The sequence below is a fragment of the Nothoprocta perdicaria genome, unplaced genomic scaffold (assembly GCF_003342845.1).
Source record: "Nothoprocta perdicaria isolate Ctin4 unplaced genomic scaffold, notPer1 scaffold_381, whole genome shotgun sequence".
NCBI classification, from domain to species: Eukaryota; Metazoa; Chordata; class Aves; order Tinamiformes; family Tinamidae; genus Nothoprocta; species Nothoprocta perdicaria.
Window position 1 is genome coordinate 152533 of NW_020455623.1, and position 24306 is coordinate 176838.

Sequence of the window (24306 nt, forward strand, 5' to 3'; positions counted from 1 at the left end):
ACAATTTTAACGTTTAAGTTTGGCTGTCTCAAACTCACCGAGAGCCAGGGGAGTCTTACTAAAAGCACTCAGCACCTCTCAGCAGAGAGCTTAAGTATCTTTAAAGTAGTGCCTGAAATGGATTCCCAGGCCTGGGGAACTTCATTTCTATCATAAATAAAAGAAACCTGCAAGGCAAAGAAGAGTTTTCCAGAAAACAGGTTTGTTTATAGATCCAAATCTTGGTGAGCAGTAAATAGTGACTGAGGCTCGGGCTGCTGATTCTCTGACATTGCACTCCCATCCAAAGCAAGAGCCACGCTGCTAATGTAAATGGCCACACATTCCAGCTTTGGAAATCAATAGCTACTCTGCAAGCAASCTGAGCAAGAGGCAGCTCCCTTTCACCACGGCTGATGTTCTTTCTTTCATCTGCCTGTTTGCCTGGGTACCTTTTCATGTCCTTTCAAGAACACACTGGCTGTGCAAAGTGGACATGATCAATTCAATTGATGTACTTAAATATACAGATTTGATGACAACCAAACCCATCATTTCTATTTCTTTTTTTTTTYTKYYWRMWRMMWSYMKSYWRRMWWRWMTRWCTAAMKWRMRWGYAWRWATAWAWWTMMWWMYRAAKRWWKWTTTTTYKKMWSWTYWTTWYYWYSWTTTTTKKKKKTTTTTTKKTTTTTTTTTTTTTTGAACTAAAAATTATGTGAGAATTAAAGACTCGTTGAATGTTACTTCATTGAATATTACTTCAAGATTAGGTACATTGGATCAGAGCAGTGAAAACAGCATTTATAAGTTACCAAAGAAAAATGTTACAAGTGGGAGAAATCAACTTGAGTTCTSTAAGGGAACTGTGTGCTGCTTTGCACTACTAGAACTCTTGAGGATGCCAAATAAAACACAGATTAAGGAGAAGCAAGGGACAGAATTTATCAGGCTCTTTAAAAGCTTTTTAACGTCACCACTGTTATGAGATTGTTGAGGAAAAACAGTAGGCTTGGATCAGTAAAACATTTTCATGAACTGAAAACTGGAAAAAATGCAAAATGTTGCTAATAAATATTCAAAGTTATTAACATTATTTATTGAGGTGCCTCAAAATTGCATATAATTACTGTTGTTAACATTGATATTTGGTATGAAAAGGTCATAACACAAGATTAAGCACTGGTTCATTCCAGTGGTTTTGACAACGTGGGAGCATCAAACACTACAGAAATGACTGAATAGCATAAAAGTATATGCTCATTCCCTACCACGCTAATAGCTTCAGTTTTGAGTATAGAGACTAGGTAAGYAAAGTCTGCAACTCCACAAGAAGAATTAAGCATTCTGTACTTGATGATAAAAGTAGGATACTTATGTTCCTATATAAGACCTTTTCTAGAGGTCCAAAAAGAATTGTCTATTTTCCAAAGGAATGCTTTAAATTTTGACCASGTCTGTCATCGAACTCATTGGTCGCTGAAGGCAGCTGTCATTTTGAAATTGAATTCCTAGTGTAATAGTTAAGTATGTCAAGTTATCGGACAGAATGTCAAGGCTTTTACTGTTAACTAAATAATGGTCAGTTTCTTAGCAGATGATGCAAAAGCAATTATGAGAACAATTTAATCATGAAAAACAACAAATGATGTCTAGATAATAATCATACTAATGTTGTTCCTCTTTTAAGTTACAGTAGAATTTCAACAGTATAGTTCTCAAGGCCTTGCTATCAGCAGTGCTTATCACAGAAAAATGGCGACAAATATAATGACTGTGTATTCAAAAAAATATATGTATCTGCAAACTTTTTTTCCCCTCCTTTTCTGTGCCTTTATACCAATACACTTGGTTTAAAGGACCCTCTGCAGTACAACACATTGAACATTTTATTCATTATTTTTCAGGATTACTGGCCCAAATAAGTTGTGGAGGAAAAAAAAAAAAAAATCACAAACTTTCATCAGAGCAGCCTAATCTTCCAGTAGTATGAAAGCTAAAATGCCAACACTGGATGGAGTTTATCTGTAGAGGAAAACTTTGCACCTTTGTGCATCTAATTAAATATAACATTGGTTCAAAAATGTTATTTAAGAGGTAGAGATTACACGCTGAATGCTGTTAAAGCCTATTTCTAAAACTTGTGGAATTTTTTTTTTTAATAAAGTCCTCAAAGTCCAACTTCTCCATAATCATTATTTTCAGCACAATATGACCTTAAAGCCTGTCCTTTGCAAGTGRTAAGAAATACACAGCATAGCTTCGCATGAGTCCATCTTTGATATAAAGGTGTGCTTTTTCCAATACAGTATAATTTTAACAGCTTAATTTTAAAGACAGTAGGAAATAAAACTATTTAAATAAATTTCCTGATATTTGCAGATCATAACCTAGAAAATATTGGAAAAAAGTTTCACCAGAGCTAAGTGCTGCAGAAAGAAGCATTTTGCATCAGTTGGTTTCCTTTTCCCTTCTGAACAAGCCTCAATCAGAATGGTATCACAGTACTAGGAGATACAACACACAGCCTACATTTCTGACAAGATGAACGATAAGGCACTGGATTTTAATTCACTTTGTCACACCAGAAATCAAWTAAAAAGAAAAAATCAACAAGTCCACACCATATACATATTCTAGTAGTAGTTAGAAACACTAATTTGAGAAGAGATTGTCCTTTGCATAAGACTACAGTCTTGCATCCTATGCCCTCAGCAAATGCCAGCCTACAGGACTGCCAACATATTTCATCAAAACCATCCTTGCCATTACAGCAGATACAAGAGTTCGTAATTCACAACTATTGTCTATTGCAGTTGCTAAAAGCATATACATATATATATATGGGTGTGTATAAATATATATATATATGTTCCACCCTAAAGAACCAACAGCTTGTCAGTGATGGACCAAGTCATATAAACAAAAACATGCTGCTCTTAAAATACATTTGAAGTGAACTTTTGTATAACAGAATAAAATTTTATTCATGTAAGATTTCATTTTATGATCTTGATTTAGAAAATGAAAATTTATTCTAATACATCAAAAAATATATTTTTTCCTAATGAACAATACTGCAAATTGCTTGTATTCCTTTTTCCTCACTTTTTTCAGCAGTGCAAAGGTAAAATTCAAAAGCTTGTTAAATAACAGGTACAAATATACAAATAACTAAAAATAACCAGTTACCAAGGAAACGATATTCAAACTAAAAAGCTCTCAGTATTTTTATAATAAATAGTCTTTCTTCAAAAAAAGAGACAAAAGAAATAAAAATTAAAAAGAAAAAAAACTGCTGAAATSTCACACCTAAAGTACTGAACCATAAGCAATACCCCAAATAAAGTATCTTGTTAAATGAACTAATACTAAACGCAGGGGAAGATGTACACTTTTAAGAGTTACAGTTCTTGTTGATAGCCATATTATATATTTGAGTCACAGTTCTTGTCGATAGCCATATTCTGTACTTGACTAAACCCCCGTGGCCTCTCTATGAGGAAGCTTCGCACCAGGTTCGTTCCTACACGTTGCACAAGGGCTGTCAGGGTGTGCAGGCCCACGCACGCCCACGAGCACAACCAACCTTGTCCAAACATCCCTTTCTGAGGCCGCATCAGAACGGCAGCCCGACAGACGGGAAACTGAGATGCTCACGCCCCAGATGTAACTTCAGAGTTTATTTCATCACGTCTCTGACAAGGCTGCCCAGCTGCATGCACTGCTGCTCTGAACCGGTAGCAATTTTTACATTTCCTGCTGCTTGCAGCATTATCCAACTCTCATCAGTCCCACCCTCCTGTCTTCCATCAGATACAAGACTCAGGCATTTTTTGGACAACTTTACTATGCCTAACAGRATTGATTTATCCCTACCAAAGCGGTGGAAAAAAATCTGCTTCTAACCATTACTTTCAGCATCTAGCTATAATACTGAAAACTGCACTCTTCCTTAATAACAGATACAAATATGTGAATAAAAATAAAAATACTATATTGAAGTCCTTCTAGACTGTGCCGGTCATTACATCTATTTCCAATATTTTTCTTTCCCAAACTCTCATGGCCTGTTTATTTGTTTGCCTACCAAATGATTCTCTAGTCATATTGGCCTTGATTGTTAGTACAACATTGATGCTTAAACTTTCAGCAGTATATTTCAGTGGGGAGAAAAAATATATACAAATAAACACAAGGAAAGCCTTCATGAATGATTTCAGGGTATCCATCCAAGTTTTACAGGAAATTGCTGACTACTTGATCAAATTTGATACACTCRGAAAGAAAACCCTGCTTTTCAGAAGTATTCTTTAGTGCTAGTATGAAATGTTAACCCTGCAGTCATCAGCAGGATGATTAACGACAGCCTTGTGAAGCACATTGYATTCTTTCAATTCATTATGCAAAATAGCTAATAGAGGAAAAAACAGTGCATCTAGTACACTTCTGGTAGACTTGTTTTGAGGTTTTTCATTAGCTTTGTGTAACTCTTGCCTAAACAGAGCTTGATAAATCTAAACACGGGCATATAAACGCCCTTCCTTTCAGAAGTGGTAGGTAAGCACAAACGTGCTAATTAAGACAAGATACAAATACTTACTTTTTTTAGAAAGGGATAAAAGCCTTGTGTACATTATGAAATCAAAGGGAACTTCTAGCTATGGAAGTCTCATTAAAGCAMAACACAAAAGAACCCCACCAGCAGCAGCTCAGTGCAGGGCTTTGCAAACTTGCTCAAAACTGTTCTTCCCTTACAGGGGAGAAACAAAAAAGTTCACATGGATTTTTTTCACTTAAATGAAAGGAAAGCATTCTTTGTTCTCAAAATGCAAACAGATGCAAAGCGATTGAATTACTGTTGGTGGTTAGCTCTCTAGATGCTATGAATGCTGCTGTAAAAGTTTAAGAGCCCTCTGATTTGCACAGAGAACATTAATGGTTTGTGCAGTGTGTAATTAAGCTATATGTATGCTTCCCTSAGGTCAACCAAAAAATTAATAGCAAATTTCCACCAAGTAACATTTTTTTGGGTTTTGTTTTTCTTTAAGGTAGAAGTGTTTGCTTCTTTTTCTTGGTCAAATAGTACCCCCTACTTGTGAAAAAGTCCCTGCTTAAGTTAATGGTAAATGACTACGAAAAATCTTACTTTCTATGTTCATTTATTCATTTTTTTTTCCCATTAAAATATGAGTACTGTAAAAAATGAGTACAAAATTTTTAATCAAAGTTCAAACAAGAACTGGAACTCTGTTCCAATTCTCCATATATCCTTTTAACTTAATCAAGAGCAATAACACGTCTGTGATATCCACAAGTAATCAAAAATGCAGACATATCAAACACACATACGCTCTCTCTCTGCCTCTGTGTGTGTGTGTATATATATATATATATGTAGATATAGTCATATAAAGAGGCTTTTCTTGCCCCTTTTTTTCCCTCTCCAATCAGATGTACTCAGAACTATCTTGCCTGAACTGTTTCTCTCTCCAAAGCTTTTCTTTCCAACACAGTTATCKCAAAGGAATTATAGGACCAATTAAGCCTACAGACTATACTAAATTCTTGTACAGAGTTTTTTGCAAGAAGTTCCTTCACTTAAAATTAAGTATTATGTAACAGCTCACAACTCCATAATAGTGCAAACAGTTTCAGTCTGTTACTATATTCTAGGGATAATTTAAATTAGCTTTGCAATTACTGCAGCTATTGCCTTATTAGCTGTTTGTACTGTCTGGAATAAATGATGAGCAGAAAATACAAGTCTACTACCTTTGTTCTACACCGTTACAAACCATTACATCTCCAAGGTGGTGACTCTAATCAACACATGAGAATCAATCAGAAGAATTTGATGAATTCGAGTGGTAATTAAGGTGAACATATTACTGAAACCATTGTGAGACTTAGATGGAGAAAACAATTTCATTCAGTTGCCATGACCAGATATGGAAGCTACTYGACACAAAAATGTTTAAAATAAGCTAACAGATGTGTCAAAGAAACTGTGTGTATTCCGCAAACMCTTTTCCTAAGTTTTTGACACAGCAAGGGACAGATTATTTAGAGAAATCCTGTCAGGACAAACATTTAGTTGTGCTCAGGAAAGTTTAAAGCAGAAGCATAACATCTGAAATCTAGCTACCATAAAACAACATAGTCCTGTTGAAATCAACAGTATTGCAGTATCAATTTGAGTTCAAAAGTTGCTCAATAAATTCAATGCCTACATCCAGTATTCCTTGTCTTAAAGGAAATTTAAAAAATTATATTGTACTGGAAGTGTCTCTCTATCAACACAAAAAACTTCCAGAGTGCTTGAAAATAGCATTTATTCATTATGGACTAGGAAAGCCTTGTAACACACAGAAAGCTTATTCTGCCAAGAATCCAGCATGATAAGAGATATCAAAAGGATCACCCCACTCAGCACTCAGACAAAAAACGGCCATTCAGCCCATAATCYATCCCCTAGGAGCTTATTATATTGAATCACTCAAACAAATAAAAAAAGTTAGTTTCCCTAAGCAAACTGTAACACTCTCTTAGCGAGTTATGCAAGTCTCCCTTCTCAAATGCCACCTCTTTAGAGCTCTCACATTGACTGCTGAGGATGTCAGCCTGTCCTAAAGAGCTGTTCCTGCCACCTGTACAATTCCTGAGGCAAGAAACTAACAACAGGAATACACAGGATAATGACAGGAGCTAATGAACAAGGATAGCAGAGGAGAACCCTTGGAACCACAACTTAAAAAAAAAAAAAAAAAAAAAAAAAAAAAAAAAAAAAAAAAAAAAAGCCTCCCTCAACACCTCAAAAAAAAGAGTCCAAATCTTTTTCTTTTGCTGGTTAGATCAACAAGCAAAGCAGCAGTCAACATCAATAACTTCTTAAGCACTGTTAGCATCACCAGTCAACACGCTAGCATCTCCTTTCACATAGTCCCATGGTCCCATTCCCATAATTAAGACTTTGCATTAACAAGTGATCATAAACTGATCAGTCTTGAGCTCATCTTGACYGTTTTTCTTTTAAAAATAGTTTTTCCAAGCTACACACACCACGGTGGTTTCACCATGACAGTATCTCATAAGCCACCTTTTGTGCTTATTGTGCTATCAAGTCATTTCATACCTGGATTATTCTTATGAAACTTTTATAATTTGGACTAGATGCCTTGACTGCCTCTCTCTTTCCATCAGACATTAACATTAACCACCATTTCTCCATCAGACTGACTCACCAACACATACATTCTAGCTCTATTTTCATAGGAAGTCCACATGAACCCTGACAATTTACTGCAGCAGAGCAAGAACACACACACCAGCACACCTATATGTCCTGAGTCATCGGCTGCTTAAATCACCTCAGGACTGATGTCCTGTACAGTTAGGCCCTCAAGCACCACCAAGTTTAGTCTGAGCACAAAATAACCTAAATAATGAAAAAAAAAATAAATTAACACTTAAATAAAATAAGCTTCAAAAACGTAAAAAGGAGCTTTACCTAGTAATGATCTACGGAGGACATTTCCCAGTAAGGACAATCTGCTAAGGAGCAGGACATACTTAAGGGCTAACTCAAATTCTAACTAGCATTTGTATTTAAAAACAAAATCATCTCTCCTCCTAATCATACATGAATTGTCACATACTGCTGCACTTAAGAACCTATAGGGAGAGGAGAGAAGGGAAAAAAAAGCAAAACAAAACTCTGAAATTCAAAGTTCCTGAAAATGATTGCCAGCTTCACAAGGAGCAGACTGCTTCACCTTTCAACTGCCTCATGCTTCTCTGGTTACATAGCTCTCAACTGATACGAAGGTGACTTCACCTGAGTTGCCTCTGAGTTTAATCAGCAGCGCACTGCAATGCAGAAGGGACAAAAACTTGCATCAAACACACAGAGGCTGTACGAATAGTGTACAACATCACCAGGTGTATAAAGCAGAGTGCAAAGCCCTGGTGCACATCAGAACCTGAGGGGAAGCCCAGCAGCACAGCCCGTTCAGCAGCACTTCATTTCCTTTAAAAGGCAAAGCCTCTCATCAACCATGTTGCCAACCAAGCTGCATGTTCACCCAGCTGCTGATGGTGTGTTCTTGTTTCACTACAAATGGGAGTCCTGTCTTTTCAGTTATTTGCTCACACATGACTTTTCTTAAGCATAGAAATCTAACAACATTGCCTTCATATTTTTTGCCCAGTTTTCCATTCAGAAATCAACCATAACAAAAAATACAGATTATAATTCAGTCAATGACTGGGAATTTAAACATAAGGGTGTACAGGCAAAAACATGGTTAAGACTTTGAACATAATAATGTAGACAAATATTACATTAGCTTACCCTCCCAAAAAAGTGCAAAACTTCCTTGCTTGATTATTTAACCTCTGTAAGTCAGCTCTTCAAAACACAAGATACATACAAAAGTTAGCTTTTCAATTATTATGCTGTCTCCTACCTTAAAGTGACCTTTTTTGCTTTAACTTGAAGCAACATTTCTAACCAACCGTATCTTTATCATCTTGTAAGGCTGAATATGCTGCTCAACCATTTCCTAGACAAATCTTCATCGTGAGAGAGGCTAGATTAATGCAAACATTTAATTTTCAAATTCAGTRTTTGCATGACAGGAAGGTTATGTTCATCACCACCCTACTGAATATCAATCATTTCTTAAAGGGTTATCTTACTCCTTTTTCGTCTGCATGGATCAGCTTTGAGAATGCATACACATTACRTCACCTGACAGCTTCTTCATTTGTACCTTTTCTTTGTGTAACAGGGAGGTTCCTGAGGTCTTGCAGACTTCTCAAAGCCTTGCACTGTCAACAGAAAAAGTTTCTTGAAGACTTTTTTTCCAAACAACCTATTACCAAATATACTGAAATTTATAGTTTAACTGAAAAAGATAAACAATCAACTGGTTGACACACCAGGGAAGGAAAATGAAGGTCTAAAGGGAAAATGATTACGTGATTACACAAAAACAAGCCTGTGGATGCTGTCATCTTACCTATAAATAGTATGCTTTCTATGACAGAAGATATGACTCCTGTATTATCTAGAATTCTTTTATTATCCAGAATTAATGTCATTCTATGCTAATGGATAGAGGAAGTAAAAAAATACACAGATTTCAAGACTGAGGTAGAATTTCAACTGAACTTTTATGAGTTCATTCCAAAACGTGTTGCTCATTGCACATTATATTGCATAAGAAGATGACACTATTCTTGAACAAAACAGCCARAACAGTCTTACAGTTTTGTTATTAGATCTATAGATGCTTTCTTAAAATTTTCTGGAGAAGCAACCTACCTCTTTAAAAGTCACTGTAAACATTATTTCAAATCATTCTGAACACTCACCTAATMTTAGTTTAGTTTTCACACGTAAACATCACCCATATTGCCTTAGCCAGCAAGGTTGGGAAAAAAAATGATATATTTCTAATCTCCTGTTTGTCTACAACACTTCATACATAGAAGTAATACTTACAAGCAAAATAAACGTATCTGTGTATTTTATATTGCAGTATTGCTGGAACACACATAGTTTAAAAATTGGATTCCATATATGTCTGTCAAACATCTCCATTTTACTATATTAGCAAAAGGAGACCACAGAGAAGGCATTGATGTTGCCTCTACTAAAGGTCACAATTGTTCCATATTTGAAAAATTAAACAAAATTGAGACAAACATTGGAGCAAACCAGAAGGACTGACAGCATTCTTCTCATACTGCCAGGTTAAAGGGAAGAAGTATTTAACGTGAAACAAATGTTTCTCTGCTTGACATATTTGACTATGCTTAAAATTAATTTGCAAATGCTCTCATCGATATTTTTGTTCTATAAATAAGTCTAAATTAAAATGAATAAAAACTTCTAAAATTCATTACCATAACCTGAACCAACAACTTAGCATGTTTTGCACTTTCTGGATTTGTGCACTTTAAGTCCRTTTGGCATTGCTCAAAACCTGATACTCAAATGAAACTGCAGCTATCAAGCTCTCTTAAATCAAGGGCACTGAAGACCWAGGTTTCAACTGACTGTAAAGTCCTTTTATTTATTTATTTTAGGAGAAATAATTAAGAAATTACTTAAAATTGTTAGGTATATTATTATATCCACATATTTATTAGTCCCCAAAATGATATTAGTTTGCTTTGACATCAGGAAAATGTGGAGTACATAGTCATCAGTTTAGCTGTGTTCCAAGTCAGCCCCAAAAAAATAACTCCTATWTTGACAAACCTCATATGCTCCGGGGCCAGGAGTTCTCTCTTTTGGTTCCTTAAAACGCTCCAGCTTGGATATATATGCAGAAACGTGGGAAGCTGAACTCATCACAGGGTTGTATGTCCCAGGACCTACAAAATTAAAAAGGGGAAGAACCAAAATTATTGAAACTACAACATTTGTCAGGCCTGAAACACTACCACTTCATATATTTTGGTGTGTGTGTGTGTGTGTGTGTATATCTCCTGTTATCTTATAGAAGAAATACTCTGATAGTATATCTGACCTTTCAAAAATAACATTTGCAGTAGTACCAACAGTAGACTACTGATTTAAATCTTCTGGAAAGAAAAAGCGATCATATGTGAAGTTGTATAAACTTATTCACAGCATTCTGACAAATTGCCTTAACTTTGTTTAGATTAATTATCAATTGAATTTTGCCACTCCATTCTGTAAGGCCTTTCTCCTTTCAGGAAAACACATCAGCTACCAACAAAAGAAAAAKTGACAGAAAATTTTACTGATGACAGTAATATGGTAGAGAACTGCATAATACCTAGACAGGCCCTCAGGAAGGAGGAGCTTGCAGAATTGGTTGATACTGTTAGGGCTATGATTTGCTTTCACAAACATGTGATAACAGTGAACTTAAGTTAAACATCTCACTCTCCTCCTCCAAATATATCCTTATGATTTTTTTTTTTTTTTAAATTCTAGCAAACAACTTCCCAGTGTGGAAAGATAAAAATCTTTGTGTGTTTACTCACATACTGAGGCATCATAAGAATTCAATAATAAGTCTTCATGGATTTTATTTAGTTAAATACAGAACTGATCCAAAAATTCTTTCTGAAATTCTACGCTGAGATTTATCAGGGGAGGATATAAGAGTTAGGAGTTCATTTTAAATTCGTGCACTTGACATCATTATGTACTTGGTAAAACCAGAAGAAAAAGGACAAGAGGGAAAAATGCCAAAATGATCTTTAAAAGTTTTCAGAACACAGATTTAATTAATCATATGGATGACAGCAATAACATTCATTTCTAAACATTAGTTATCAAAACGTAAAATTGCATCTCCACATCTAGTGGCTGAACAGTAGCCACTTTTGCAGGAACTATTTGTTTTCATATTTAGTTCCACGTATGCACTCTGCTTACCTCCAGCTTCTGAGAAACATTCACTATTTTCATGTGCTTCCGCCCCACCTCCATCAAGTATTACCTTATTAACATAAATGATAAAGACTTCATGCTACTTTTTCGAATGATTGTTTCTGCCTTTACTGTARAATGGATGACTTTTCTTATAGTAATTTGATAGTTAATGGAAGACAGGAGCTTTATGACTAAATTAATTTTAACCATAAAAGCAGAAAATAATTACGTATGGATCACTAAAGACAAAATCATCCTTTTCTAATTTTTTCTTTGCTAGTATGAGACCGGTAATTTCACTATGGATGTGTGTTCTCTGTTACTCTTTGATCTCTGTTCGAGTCCAGATGTGCAACATTTGTCATCTCAGTGATCTTGCCTTGTGTATTTGTACAGCAAGTAGCACAACAGACCCCTGGATCAGGGTGCCCAGATACTGCTGTGATAAAAAATAATAAGCAAGTCTATTTCTTAGCTGGTGTGCAGGAAATGACTCCATGCCGAGTTCATTCGAACAATGAAAAGCCTTTTTGAATAGCATCAGAAGCTCCTTGATCTATGAGCTGGGTGTCTGGCTAATCTGAATGGAAAGACAAATATCTACCGTGTTACTACCAAGACCTACTTCAGTTCCTACAACATGAATAAACATTTTGTAGAGAATCACTTTTGAAACCAATTTGTCTGTAGTTTGATGCTTCACAGCAGTTATCTGCTCTTCACAGTTGTCATCATGTTATTGATTTTTTTTAAAAAATAAGTTATTCACAAAACTTCTATATAGGTTTTAATGCTGTAACATAATTGTAATCAATTATTTTCCTGATTTAACTTTTTAACTGTGTGTGGGAAAAAAAAAAAAGGCATCATTTGAGAAGCTCCTTGATGTCACCTATCTCTTTTATAATTATAAGGTAGCAATCTACCTTATACCTGCCTTAAAACATTAACCATCACAAAGGTTTCCRTACTAAACTGCTTTTATCTAACAACATATTCTCAATTACATATGCTGCTGCTCATACGATACAGGTCAAAGACTTACATAGCCTCTCAAGCATAACTTGGGAGCTGAATTACACAGAAGCTATCTTCCACTTATTTATTAAATGCCAGATTTTAATCATAGGTCAGTGAAGAATAAAAACTTCTCATTTAAATCAAATACCTCTGAAAAGTATGTCTGAATCCCCATTGGTATGTAATGGGAAAAAATGAAGAGCAGGTGATTCTTATAATTATGTATTTTCCAGCCCTATGGTAGCTCACTCTCTATGAAATGTCAACCAATGCTACAGGGCAAAAACAGCAGAGAACATGAGGAACAGGTAATTTAAAATGAAAATCTGCGCTGCTGGCTTCTCAGCTCAAGCATTCTGCTGCATTAGAAGGGGGCTGAAAAATGATTGCTTTTGCAAATAACAGATTTAAAACCCAAACTGGTTCAGAGGCATGAATTTGTCTTTGCAACGAGGCCAGACTTTGTCATATGGAGATTATTCACTTGTTTCTCTACATTATTGGTAGCGGCTGTTACCGCATTTTGTACAGCTTCAAAAGATAAACTGCACCTTGGAACGAACGCCAAGGTGTAAAAAGGTATATTGGAGGACATAGAGTAGAAGGTGTAATTTCATTTTACAGAAGTAAAATTTCCAATGTATTACAGTCTCTCCTTTAATTGAACTCTGAAAAGAAATGAAAATTGAATACATAAAAGAGACAATATTTTCCCATCTAAGAAGCAGTTTTAGGATTCTTCCAGTACTTCAGTCAGCAAGGTAGAAGGTAGACAAAAACCACACAGAATAACAGATCCATGACTAACAAATTGATGTCGCAATAAATCAGGAAGAAATACTCCAAGTAACATTGCATAGGGTTGGATCCAGAAAACATTATACTAAGCTTCACTGAACCTATGCAATCTGATTTATTTCTTTGCTTACAGTGAGTCAATTACATTAATAATTTCAGAGCTATTAACAGCACAGGCATTGCTTGAAACATCTGGCAGGTTTCTTATGAGTATGAGGCAATGCTAAAATATTAACCAGAARAAAAACCCATCTCTTTCCTTATTGTTATACAGGAAAAACAAAATACACAAATTTTAAATCTACTTAAGCCTGAAGTCTTCTGTAAGGTCGCAGTCCTCACACTAATCTCTTCAACTAGGTAAATAATTTGTTCAAAGAACTTCATTAAGAAAATGAATTGTTTGAGGAACAGTTAAGAAAAAAAAATTATTAGACATCAAGCTCAATTTGGAGTTGAAAACAGAAYGATTAGGATTTGTGTTTCCAAATGATGCTTCTTCCAGAGCCACTAACAGTAGCATATTACTACTTCTCAAGTGAGTGTATCATAAATATAGGTATATATTCTACCTCACTATCTCTCAAATGAATAAGTGTACACAGTCGACCGAGTTCATTCAGTTCCTCAATTGCTAGGCTATTAAAAGACAAACAAATTTGGAAGTTAAACATTATTGTATTCGGACTATGACTAAGACACTCTCTAGCTACATTCCGCTTATTTAAGAAAGCTGTCTATAACATCAACATCTACCACAGTTTACATCTAAAAGAACTTCTRAATGGACTCAGCTGCATGTGACAACACATAAAATTCTTCACTTTGCATATAGATTATTTGCATGTTTCTGATTCATAAATATTATTAGCTCAGCAATAACAAATGTTTTGGAGAAGGAAATTTACTCTTACATTGTAAATCATGAAAAATCAAATTTAGGAAAATTGAAATAATTTGCCAATAGAGATATCTATCTTCCAGCAGTAAAAAAAAATGATCTTTTGCTCTATATTACGCAGAAAGGCAGATAGTATCTTTCTCTATTAGAGAGACTGCCTGAGAACCTATTAGTGTCATTGTTTTTACAATGGAAAACAACAAAAAAGTTAATAGGCTAGTTTCCAACACAGTATGCCATAAACGCTGGGTAAGTAAAACATTTAGGTTAACAATATTCTTTTCACGTGTTTAAAAAATAAGCTGTAAGATGGGGGCAAGAGAAAACCTGTTGACTTTTCAATTTAAGACCCCTTTTTGTATGTGCTGCCTCATGATGTCTGCTTTGGTGCCACTGTACACCAACCCCAAGCAAAAACAAGCAATCCAAAATGCTCAGTAATTTATTATGCTCCAGAGGTARCCTAAAATGATACGTTCTTAAAGACCATTTTTTTCTACAGCTTAAGACTATTGCTAATGCACCTTGTTCCTCATTTAAAAAGCTAATACATTATAATTATAATGCTGCATTTGTACCTCTATAGCCAGCATAAAACCAGCATTTCCATTACAGAATCCTTGCTTCCCGCAGTTTATAGCTTAGCCAGGTACCACTTAGAGCAGTATCTGGGCAACAAATTAACTGCCTAAAAATGCATTCACCATTAAACTGTTAAAGACTATAAGGATTATGTTCATGTATAATGAAATTAATTGTACCCATTCAGTGAGTCGTCCCTAAGCTAAGACTGGACAAAAATATTAGTATTAATGACTTTAAAAGGCAGAGGATGCAAGTTGAACTGTAAGTAATTACAATATGACATATGCATGACCGCATAACTAGCCCATAACTAGCCCATATGGGCATAACTAACCCATAACTGTTGCTATCGTTTCTAAGCAACCACTGACATTGCACAACTTCTGTGTCTTTGAATACCAGAAACATGCACTAGATACAGATCAGCAGTAATGTTTACTTGGGCGCTTCCTAGGGTTTTGCTTCGTTTTTTAACAACTGCCTGTAACTTCAGCAATCTTGAGGACTGTGGCCAAAATGTCCAAGCATACAAGCCAATAGGATGAAGACAAGCACAAGAAAACAGACTATTTCCATTTTATGACTTCTTCAAAAAGCTTAAACTAAACAGGCGCTACCCACTTATTTATCAGTAGTGATAACTGGTGCAAAATTCATTTTAAGCATACTTTTGGAGTACTAAATATAATGAAGTATATATAATGAAAAAATTTGTTGAGTAGGAGAATGTTATTTATGAAATCATTATACAGTAATGATAAAAGTAGAAGYGTATTATAGCATAAACTCACAGTTATCATTACTCTTTACTGAGCTTTCAGAGATTAGTAATAACTGGCAGCAATGTATAAGACTTCATCCAAGAATCTAAGTGACCCCATAGAAAGCTGCCTCTTTCTGCTAAGGCAATAAATGAAATAAATAGTATATATTTATCCTGCTGGCTTAAAAAATAGAGTAAAATATAAGTACTCTTAGGGCCCAACATTTATTTGACTACTTCCTCAATTGCCTCTGTGCAAATCACACAGCAGCAAGAAGTGCAAAGGGAGGAAAAAGCAAATATGGGTTGTTTGTGCGCTTTTGACAGCACAGGATTTTCAGGGCGGGTTTCACAGCACATCAGGATGTTCGCATTTTTCATAAAAGACGAAGCAATTGTTCTCTTTTCTCCGAGTGACCTCTGCTGGTAAGAAAAACCTCAGAYACATAAACCTTACAGCTACCCACCAAAACACAGTTGCTCTTAAGTCACGGACCTGCACGCAGAGGAGTGGCTACACATGCACACACTTCCCCTTAATAATTTAAGCATATAAATTATTATATGCTTAAAATTATAAATATAAGCATATAAAAATAAGCATATTTAAGTAGCATAGTTAGTGCCGAGGTGTTCACAGGTCTGCCATTCGCTGCCCAAGAAATATCGATGCTAAGGAACTCGAGTTGCCTTTCTCCTGAATCCTCTAACAACGGTGCAGCTACAGCTGTTTGGAGGCAGAGCATTTGAAGAGGCAGATAACGAATAAATAGCAGCATCAACACTATAAAAGCCTGCGTAAAACTCTTGCATATAGGGCTGCGGGTCTTACCTGCTGCTGCTTCATGTAAACCTCCTGAGTTCCCTGACATACATTAGTGTATTCATTTGGATTGCATCCTTTGGATTTTRTGGAGGTTTTGGATTAGATTAGATTATGAGCTCCAAATGTCATTTAACCATTATTAATGGTCAGCAGAATTAGTTTTAAGGGAGACTTCTAGCTTTACCTATCCTTAATGGAACACAAATCAAATTTACATCATTTATTTTGCTGTATATCAGAATGATCATCAGGAGTTTCCACTACGTGTATATCTAATTTAACATTGTTAGAGCTTATATTTATTTGCAGTGTGATATCTGCATTATAAAAGCATCATTACTAGATTATAAGAGGCAGAAAAGGCACTAAAACACTAAGGATGAATGCCCAAATAGACACCAAGTTTGTGGTTGCCAGTAAATATTTGTGAAATAGCGCAATGAACATTTTTATAGAATCAAAAGTTGTTTTATGCCTTTTTTTATTGTAAACGGATGCCTAAACTCTGAAGTGGTCACAAAAATGTCCTAGACAGTTGATGCACTCTGAAATGTTCRGACCAAGAAAACTATCACAACCCGTGCCTGCTGATCACCACCATATTCTAGCTTATTTAACAATGCCCATGGCAAAAACAAAATAATAAAAAAGGAGAAATATAACAAGGTCTCTGCTCCAGCAAATATTAATATCTATTTATATGCAAATAAGCTCCCCATTATTATAATGAGAAGAGACATATGCACAAAGGAAGAAATAAATTATCACTAGAAATCCTTAATGAAATCTATTTCAAAATATTACACTTTACAAGAGCCCTCACTTGTGTAATATTTGTTCAAGCCCAGAAGGGAATTGGCAAGTTCTCCACTCAGATGAGAACCAATACTGTGGTATTTCCCATGGCAATTTGTTGCATCAAGTGCATTTATCCTTCCTTAGGAACAACATCGTACTTGTAAGTCTACAGTTTCCTTATAAAGGTATTTCCTGATAGAACTAAATTTTTGCTCATTTTCATATTAGCTATTTTAGATTATTCTCATTCTTTGCTAAATTAAGATCTTAAAGGAATAAGAGACCAAGTAATTTATCCTCTGAGAATGAGACTCTTCAAAGAATAGAACATCTTTTCATGGCTGAAAATCGTAACTTGAATCTTGTGGCTTGCTGTTCAGCAACATAGCAACAACCTTTCTGCCAGTACATCCAATAGCTTAAAATCTGTTGCACTGAAGAAAAAAAAATAAATAACTCTATTAAAAAAAAATCCTTTATTCCACAACTCCTATGTAGAGCCTTGAATGCCTGAAGGCTAGCCCAGATGTCAAGATGCTAAATGCCAACTCCTCTCTTTCCTTCAGGCACGTGATAATTTTCCTTCCCAGAACATGATCTAATCAAAACCCTAGTTATGGGAAGCTAAGAATGCAAGGTCTGACATTCCACTATACTTCCTCAAAGAGATAAAACACCTCTTTAGATACAGTTTATCCAGATTTTCAACACTACCTTGAAGTCCATTCCTAAAGATATTAAGATTACTCTTAATGAAAAACAAAAAAAACACACTACCTAGGGAGTTTCCTTCAGCAAAACCAAAAAATTCCCCCTCTACTTTAAATAGCGGCTCCACTCATTAAAAGGTGGCCCCTACTTCCCAAGTAAAACAGACTTTTTAAAAAGATTTATTACATTTTCACTAAGCTTCTTCCGGGATGCAATCTTATCCTGACCTACAGTCTAGCTTTAGCAAAGGGCAGGCAAGTCAATAGCTACTAAAGGTTATAAGAGCTCTAAAAAACATAGTTTCACTATCAGATGACATAATTTATGAATTCATAGTGATAGCTCAAAATGGGGCACTTGCCAATACTACTTTCAGTCAAATTGTGAACTATTACTACTTCTGTTTCCAGTATATGTGGCATAGAAAAAAAGGAGAAAAAAAAAAAAAAGGGACAGGGGAGAGAGGAGAGGGAAAAAAAGAATGTCCTTAATGGGTATAATAAATCAAAATCACACCAGTAAAAAGCAATTACAGCATATTTAACTTCATACCACTCATACCATTCAAGTCAATTTCTAAAATGTGTTAATTTCCATTCAAGTGATACAAAAAAAAMCCCTAAAAATTTATCCTGAACACCTCTTCTTTGACCTTTTCATTAATCAAATTATCTCGTATTCCCTTAAAACCTTTTGATGACAGTGACACCATTAGAAAGGGCAAAACTATTTAAATCACTACTGTTAAACTCAGCCAACAATACCGTTCATAACATTATCAGAAAGATCTGTTTTTCAAAGACTAGGATTTTGACACATCTTGACACATGCTAAGAAAATGTATATTAAAGAACAGTCTATAACAGATTTTATCTAAGAGAAAAAATAAATCAGAGATGACCGAAATTCACTGATCTTGGTGGATTTATGAAAAGCTTCAAATGACTATTTGAGCAAAACACACCCCTCACAATCTTTCAGCCTATTGAAATGAAGATCTGGAACACAAAATACGTGATAAACAGGCATGCACAAATACGTGTATGAGCTCTATTTTACTAGATTTTTAGGTCGTCAAAATAATATACTGGTATGAGGTATTTATATACCTCATCTCTGAAACAGAGTATATAAAATATATATTCATCCTGGATTTAATAGACTCACCATAACTAATTTTATGCTCACTTAGACTAAAATAGGCTGGAAATAGATACTCATATAACAGGATATATTATTTAAATAGCATATCTATTTGATAGCAATCAAATAGAAAAAAAGTCACTACACTAGCAAGGATGGTTTAAATGGACAGAAGTGATGGTTAATCAATATCCATATCATATCAAGCCATATCATTTGAATCCTCAGAGAGGACAAGAATCGGAAAAATATAGTCACCTTTTGTTGATTCTAMTTAAGTGATTTATAGGTAAGGGCAATCTTTATTAAACTCACTGGTATCATTTTCTCTCTACTAACTCTGGTTTTACCAATTGGTCAAATAAAAGGGGTAAAAAGGCTTCTTACCTACTCCAATGGGGGCATTACTCAACTTTCCAAGAATCATTTACCAAACAACCATTCCCCCAAAGTATTTTTCCTTCGCAGTTTCCTTCGCAAACTGCCAAATCTTTATTCCAAGAACAAACTAAATAACATTGATGTGTGGTAAGAGAGAAGACTTTTTGTCACTGCCTCAATCTTCAGTAGAATTTTACCTCCATCAGTTAAGTGTGTTTTAATAGAACTTTGCACTGTAAAAACAACCAAAAAAGCTAATCATAAAACGAAATTGGACTCTCCATAGAAGACATAATGTGCTAAACAAAGTATGGAACCAGAACCTGTCCCTCACTCCAAAGAAGTCTGTGCAAGTTTTAACAGGCAAAAAAGTGAGCAGTTAAATCTGAGACACAAAAAAAAGTAAGAAAAGAAAAATTATACAGCCCTGTTGGTCACATACTTTGCTTCCAAGACATACAAGCAAACATTGAACAACTATGACCTGGCAGAAAGAAATCATGTCAGAATCACRTCTCCAAGTATTCATCATTGGATGCAGCTTATCAAAAGCATCAAATGGAGCTGYGACTTCTTAATTTTAAGATAAATACTCCTTTAAACAGAATAACCAAAATTCCAGATTTTTCCTCATGCATTTTCTAAAATGAAATATCCTTAACTCACTGCATCAAATGTTTCTCCTTAACTAAGCAAATAAAAACCAAATTCTATGCATCAGAATAAACTCAGAAAATCAATAAAAATAATAATAAAATCACTCAGTAACATATGGGAGAATATTTTTATRGCCTAATTACCACATTGATCTCTCAGTCCTAATCCCCAGGGGAGCTTTACGATTTCCTTCCGAAGATGAGCCTAGAAACCAATAGCAATAACTCTACTGGATACCAGACATCATAGGCTCAACAGAAGTACTGGTTTTATGGTGCAACTTCATCTTCCTATTCTGTATTAATTTCTTCAGGTTTTCTCTCTTTTCTCCATTGTCAACCACTATCACTTTCACTTCTTTCTCCCATTCTCTCCCTCCATGACCAACAGTCACCTTTTTTTGAGACTCTTCGATGGATAATTAAATCCAAAGCAATTGCTTGCACTTGGATTTTAGGAATGGAGACATAGAAGAGGAGCTAGCAAAAAGAGGATGACTTGATTGCCAGGAATGCTGCCAGCCCTGGCCTTCCACAGATTGGAAATCACCATCAGGATTGTCCAAACCAGCCTGAACATAGTCACAGGCAGAAAMGCGATTCCAAGCACCTGCACAATGTCTAACTGGAGACTGGAGAAAAACAAAAGTTACCTTAAGCACATTCAGCTGCCTTCCCTCTATCTCAAATATTCTTATGGAATATGCTAAGACCAAAATGAATCTCTATGTTCTTCGTAATGAAGAACTAAAGACACAATGCAGTTTTACTGTTTGGGTTTTTTYCCTCAGACGTAGGTACATTTTGCACATGTGAGAACTACATTCAGAAAAATAGTTGTAAACTATACTTAAAATAGTGAAAACACACTAGATAAGCCAAAAAGAGATGGCTACCAGCACCCACAGTTTCAGATTTTTATGATGAAACATCTTCTTTTCTATTAATAGACTGAAGTGATTGCTAGGCTTGCAAAATCTTCCCTTAAATACCTTCTTTATTATAGCAGTGCTAAGTAACATCCTGATATATCGGTTTTAAGGTTAGGGCTTCTGAAATCTGAGCCCAGATTTGAAACAAWGTCTTCCAACTAGAAGGCTGTTTTTCCTTAGTTTGCTTGATTTTGGGAAGGTTGTTTTGGTTTTAAGTTCTAAATCTTTTAATAGGAGAATAACTAATAAGAGTTATCTCTTTATCCTAGGGAAAAATATCTTAGCATACTTAGATAATTTTAATAGAACTATTTCAGAAAAAAAAGGAACTTTAAGATTGCAAAAGACAATTTTGTTTAAGATGAGTGAAAATAACAGCTAAAACTTCTCTTCCGTGCATAATGAATAACTGGGACTCTTCAAATCTCTACCACAGTCACACACAATTGCTAATAAAAGCCTACAAAATCTCCAAAATTTAAGCAGCACACCATTCTCAAAAAGTCAGCTTTCATATTTAAAAAAAACATAGAGAAAATTGGAAAGTACTCTTTTTCAAGACAGAAATAACATGCAGCACATACAGAAAGGTAAAAAATGTTTTTCTATGTATAAACCATACTTCAGAAAACTCCCTTTGAAATTGCAAAATCTACTAGGAAGTATTTTACTATGTTTACTCAGATTAACATAAGATAAAGAGTTTAAAAATGAATGGCTAAAAAAATTCTAAATACTTACCACATAGAACTGGTACTACAGAATAGCTTCTTTCTAAACTACCAAGTAATTTTGTGATGCATTACTATATTTTACACAAACACACTAAAATCAGAGGCCTCACCAGGCAGTACACAGAGCACTGAGCCGATGCACGCATTGATAGCGACGGCTGCATTGCTTCCATCGTGGACCTTTTATTCCTAGCCCTGACTGAAGATGGATTTAGGCTCCTGCCTTTCCTGAGGGCTGGTCTGTCTGAACTTCATGAACTTTCACAGAGAGATTTCTCAAACACGTCAGACATCTTACAAATTCCATCTGATSTCTCAATGTATTTTCACAGTCCTTTATGCAACAATTTTTCCTTAAACAATACTTTTTCTCAAGTCTCCTTGAATCCTAACCCATTTGATTCCAMTTCTACAATTACTTCTCTGATTTCACTTTTGACAAACATGCATGAAGTTAAATACATTGGTTAACTGCAAGCATTACTCTTGCTACTGACACCAACAGTTTTTGATCCAATTTGTCATCATTTCCTCATTCAATCTCTTTTCCTTGTTGCTCTTGAAATGAAACCTTATTAATAAAGCAATAATTCATTATACGTTGCTGAATAAAGCAGTACAGTATCTTCTTCTATGTACCATAGAAATAATAACACTTTTTCATACCTTTATCATTAACAGTTCGTGCTAAGCGTTTTGTCAAAAAAAAAAATCTTTAGAATTTTTCTCAAACAAGTTTTTTTARAAAAGTAGTTGACAGTTTACAGATAAAGATCTTACAAATGCACATAATGACTTTTATCTTGCAAGTACTTAGCACGAACCCTGGCCACTCCTCTGTGGTTTAGTCACTCCACAGCTTCATYCAAGCCTCCCTGACTGGAAAGTCTCAGCTGATCTGTCTTTTACAGCTGATCTACCTTTTACAGAAAGCAAGAAAGGCCTTTAAGGGCAGCTTTCAACTCGTGGGACTCCTGCCTGTTGCTTGTGCAAAGCATTTATTGCCCATCATTGTGCACTAGAGCCCTTACGTTTACCTTGTCTCTGGATGCCATTCGCTACAGTAGAGATTCAGAAGTGCAGGAGGAGTTAGTTGGCTTACAGGGGAAGGCTGAAGGACATCGGCAGGGTTGGAAGTAGAAGAGAGAGTTATTAGAGCAGAAGGATCTCTTACCAATCAACTAGTCCACATCACTTTAAGGAAAAATAAAACAACAAAAAAGATAATTCTTGAAATAGATCACATTCTTTTGTGTATATGCAAAAACATTACTATGTCTATACTGTAAATACAGCAATACATGTATAATCTATAAAATGAAAGTTAGCACTAATTAAGTAACTGCAATAGAGCTTTTTTTTGGAGGGGAAACACAAGCTGGTTTGCTACCGTACGACATAAAGCTGTTAAATATTCCTGCACCAGTCATGTTTTTCCCCTTATTTCCTAGTTTTTGTACTTTCACAACATGCGTATTTTTCTTTGAACACTCAAAGAAAGCAGATTTAAGTAAGCGTAGTAAAACTTTTTTCCTCTAGCAAAGAGGCTGTGTTCCTCCAACTTCCATGAGTCAAACAAAAATTAGTTCTAGAAACTTTTTCTAAAGACTGCTAAATTCCATCTTAAACTTTCAAAGTCAGTTGCACAAATACTGTTAATTAATATTCTCAGAAAAGAGGCAAACAGAAGTTTATGTACGTTAATCCCCAATTCATGCAAAAAAACGAGAGATTTGAGTCTAACAGCAGTACCATGTAACCATTTGCACAAGAAAAAAAACAACATGCAGCTATATWACATTTGACATGAAGTTATATGACACCTTAAAGCCTAGTCCGTACCGTTCCTACATGACTAGTGCCGAAAGGGGCTGACACACCAAGAACAGCTATAAAGCACTTTTTCTAAGCATGGCGACTCAGTGCATTAGTCACAACCCCACAGGGACGGAGGCTGCGCGGCGCCCGGCAGCGATGTTCAATCCCTACAGCAATTTCCACGGGCTCTGGACTGTTTTATCTCTCACTCCTCCAAGAGGGCCCAAGGCCGCTCTGGAACCGGGTAAATGGAGCACCGCAGAGCTCTGCCCTGACGAGGCTGCTCCCCTTGCCCTTTGTGTCACRTGTGAAACGTGACATTCCACCACCATCAGGGCAGAAGGCTTAAACCTCTCCAAGCATAGGTTACAAAATACAGAGAAATACAAAATACTGAAATCCATGGAAAGCACAGAGACCCAGGAAGGGAGAAAAAGCAATAGCGAGAACATACACACAGGCCCAGCCAGGACTGGTGAGACTACCTCAAACTGATCTCTTTTTGACACCAGAGGGGTTGGGGGGAAAAAAATATAAATATATATATACACACACACAMATATATATATAGCATGAATCAGTAAAATCGGTGACATTTTTTCTTTTCCTACCTTGCATGCAAATGGCAAACTTGGCTTCCCTGCTGATCCTTCTATGTTAGTGCTGCCAGAGAATTTGCAAATCTAAATAAGGTCCATATTTATAAAGTACTAACTTCAAAGTATCTTAATCCCTGAAAACTACTGAAGTAGTGAAGAATTAAAAATATATATAATTATGTAAATAAATGTAAATTTTTTCACCAGAAAACACAAAACTATCCAGAACATCTTAAGAACATAARG

The 24306-nt window shown here is 35.4% G+C and overlaps 1 protein-coding gene across 1 annotated transcript in view; it reads right to left on the reverse strand.

The window, feature by feature from the left end:
- STPG2 (sperm tail PG-rich repeat containing 2) overlaps positions 1–24306 on the reverse strand; it is a 169524-nt gene that overhangs the window by 60120 nt on the left and 85098 nt on the right. The window contains exons 12-13 of the mRNA XM_026044773.1: positions 10247–10362; positions 8751–8808 (exon numbers count right to left, since the gene is read on the reverse strand). Of these exons, the coding sequence (XP_025900558.1) occupies positions 8751–8808; positions 10247–10362 (174 nt within the window). The remainder of the gene's footprint in view (positions 1–8750; positions 8809–10246; positions 10363–24306) is intronic.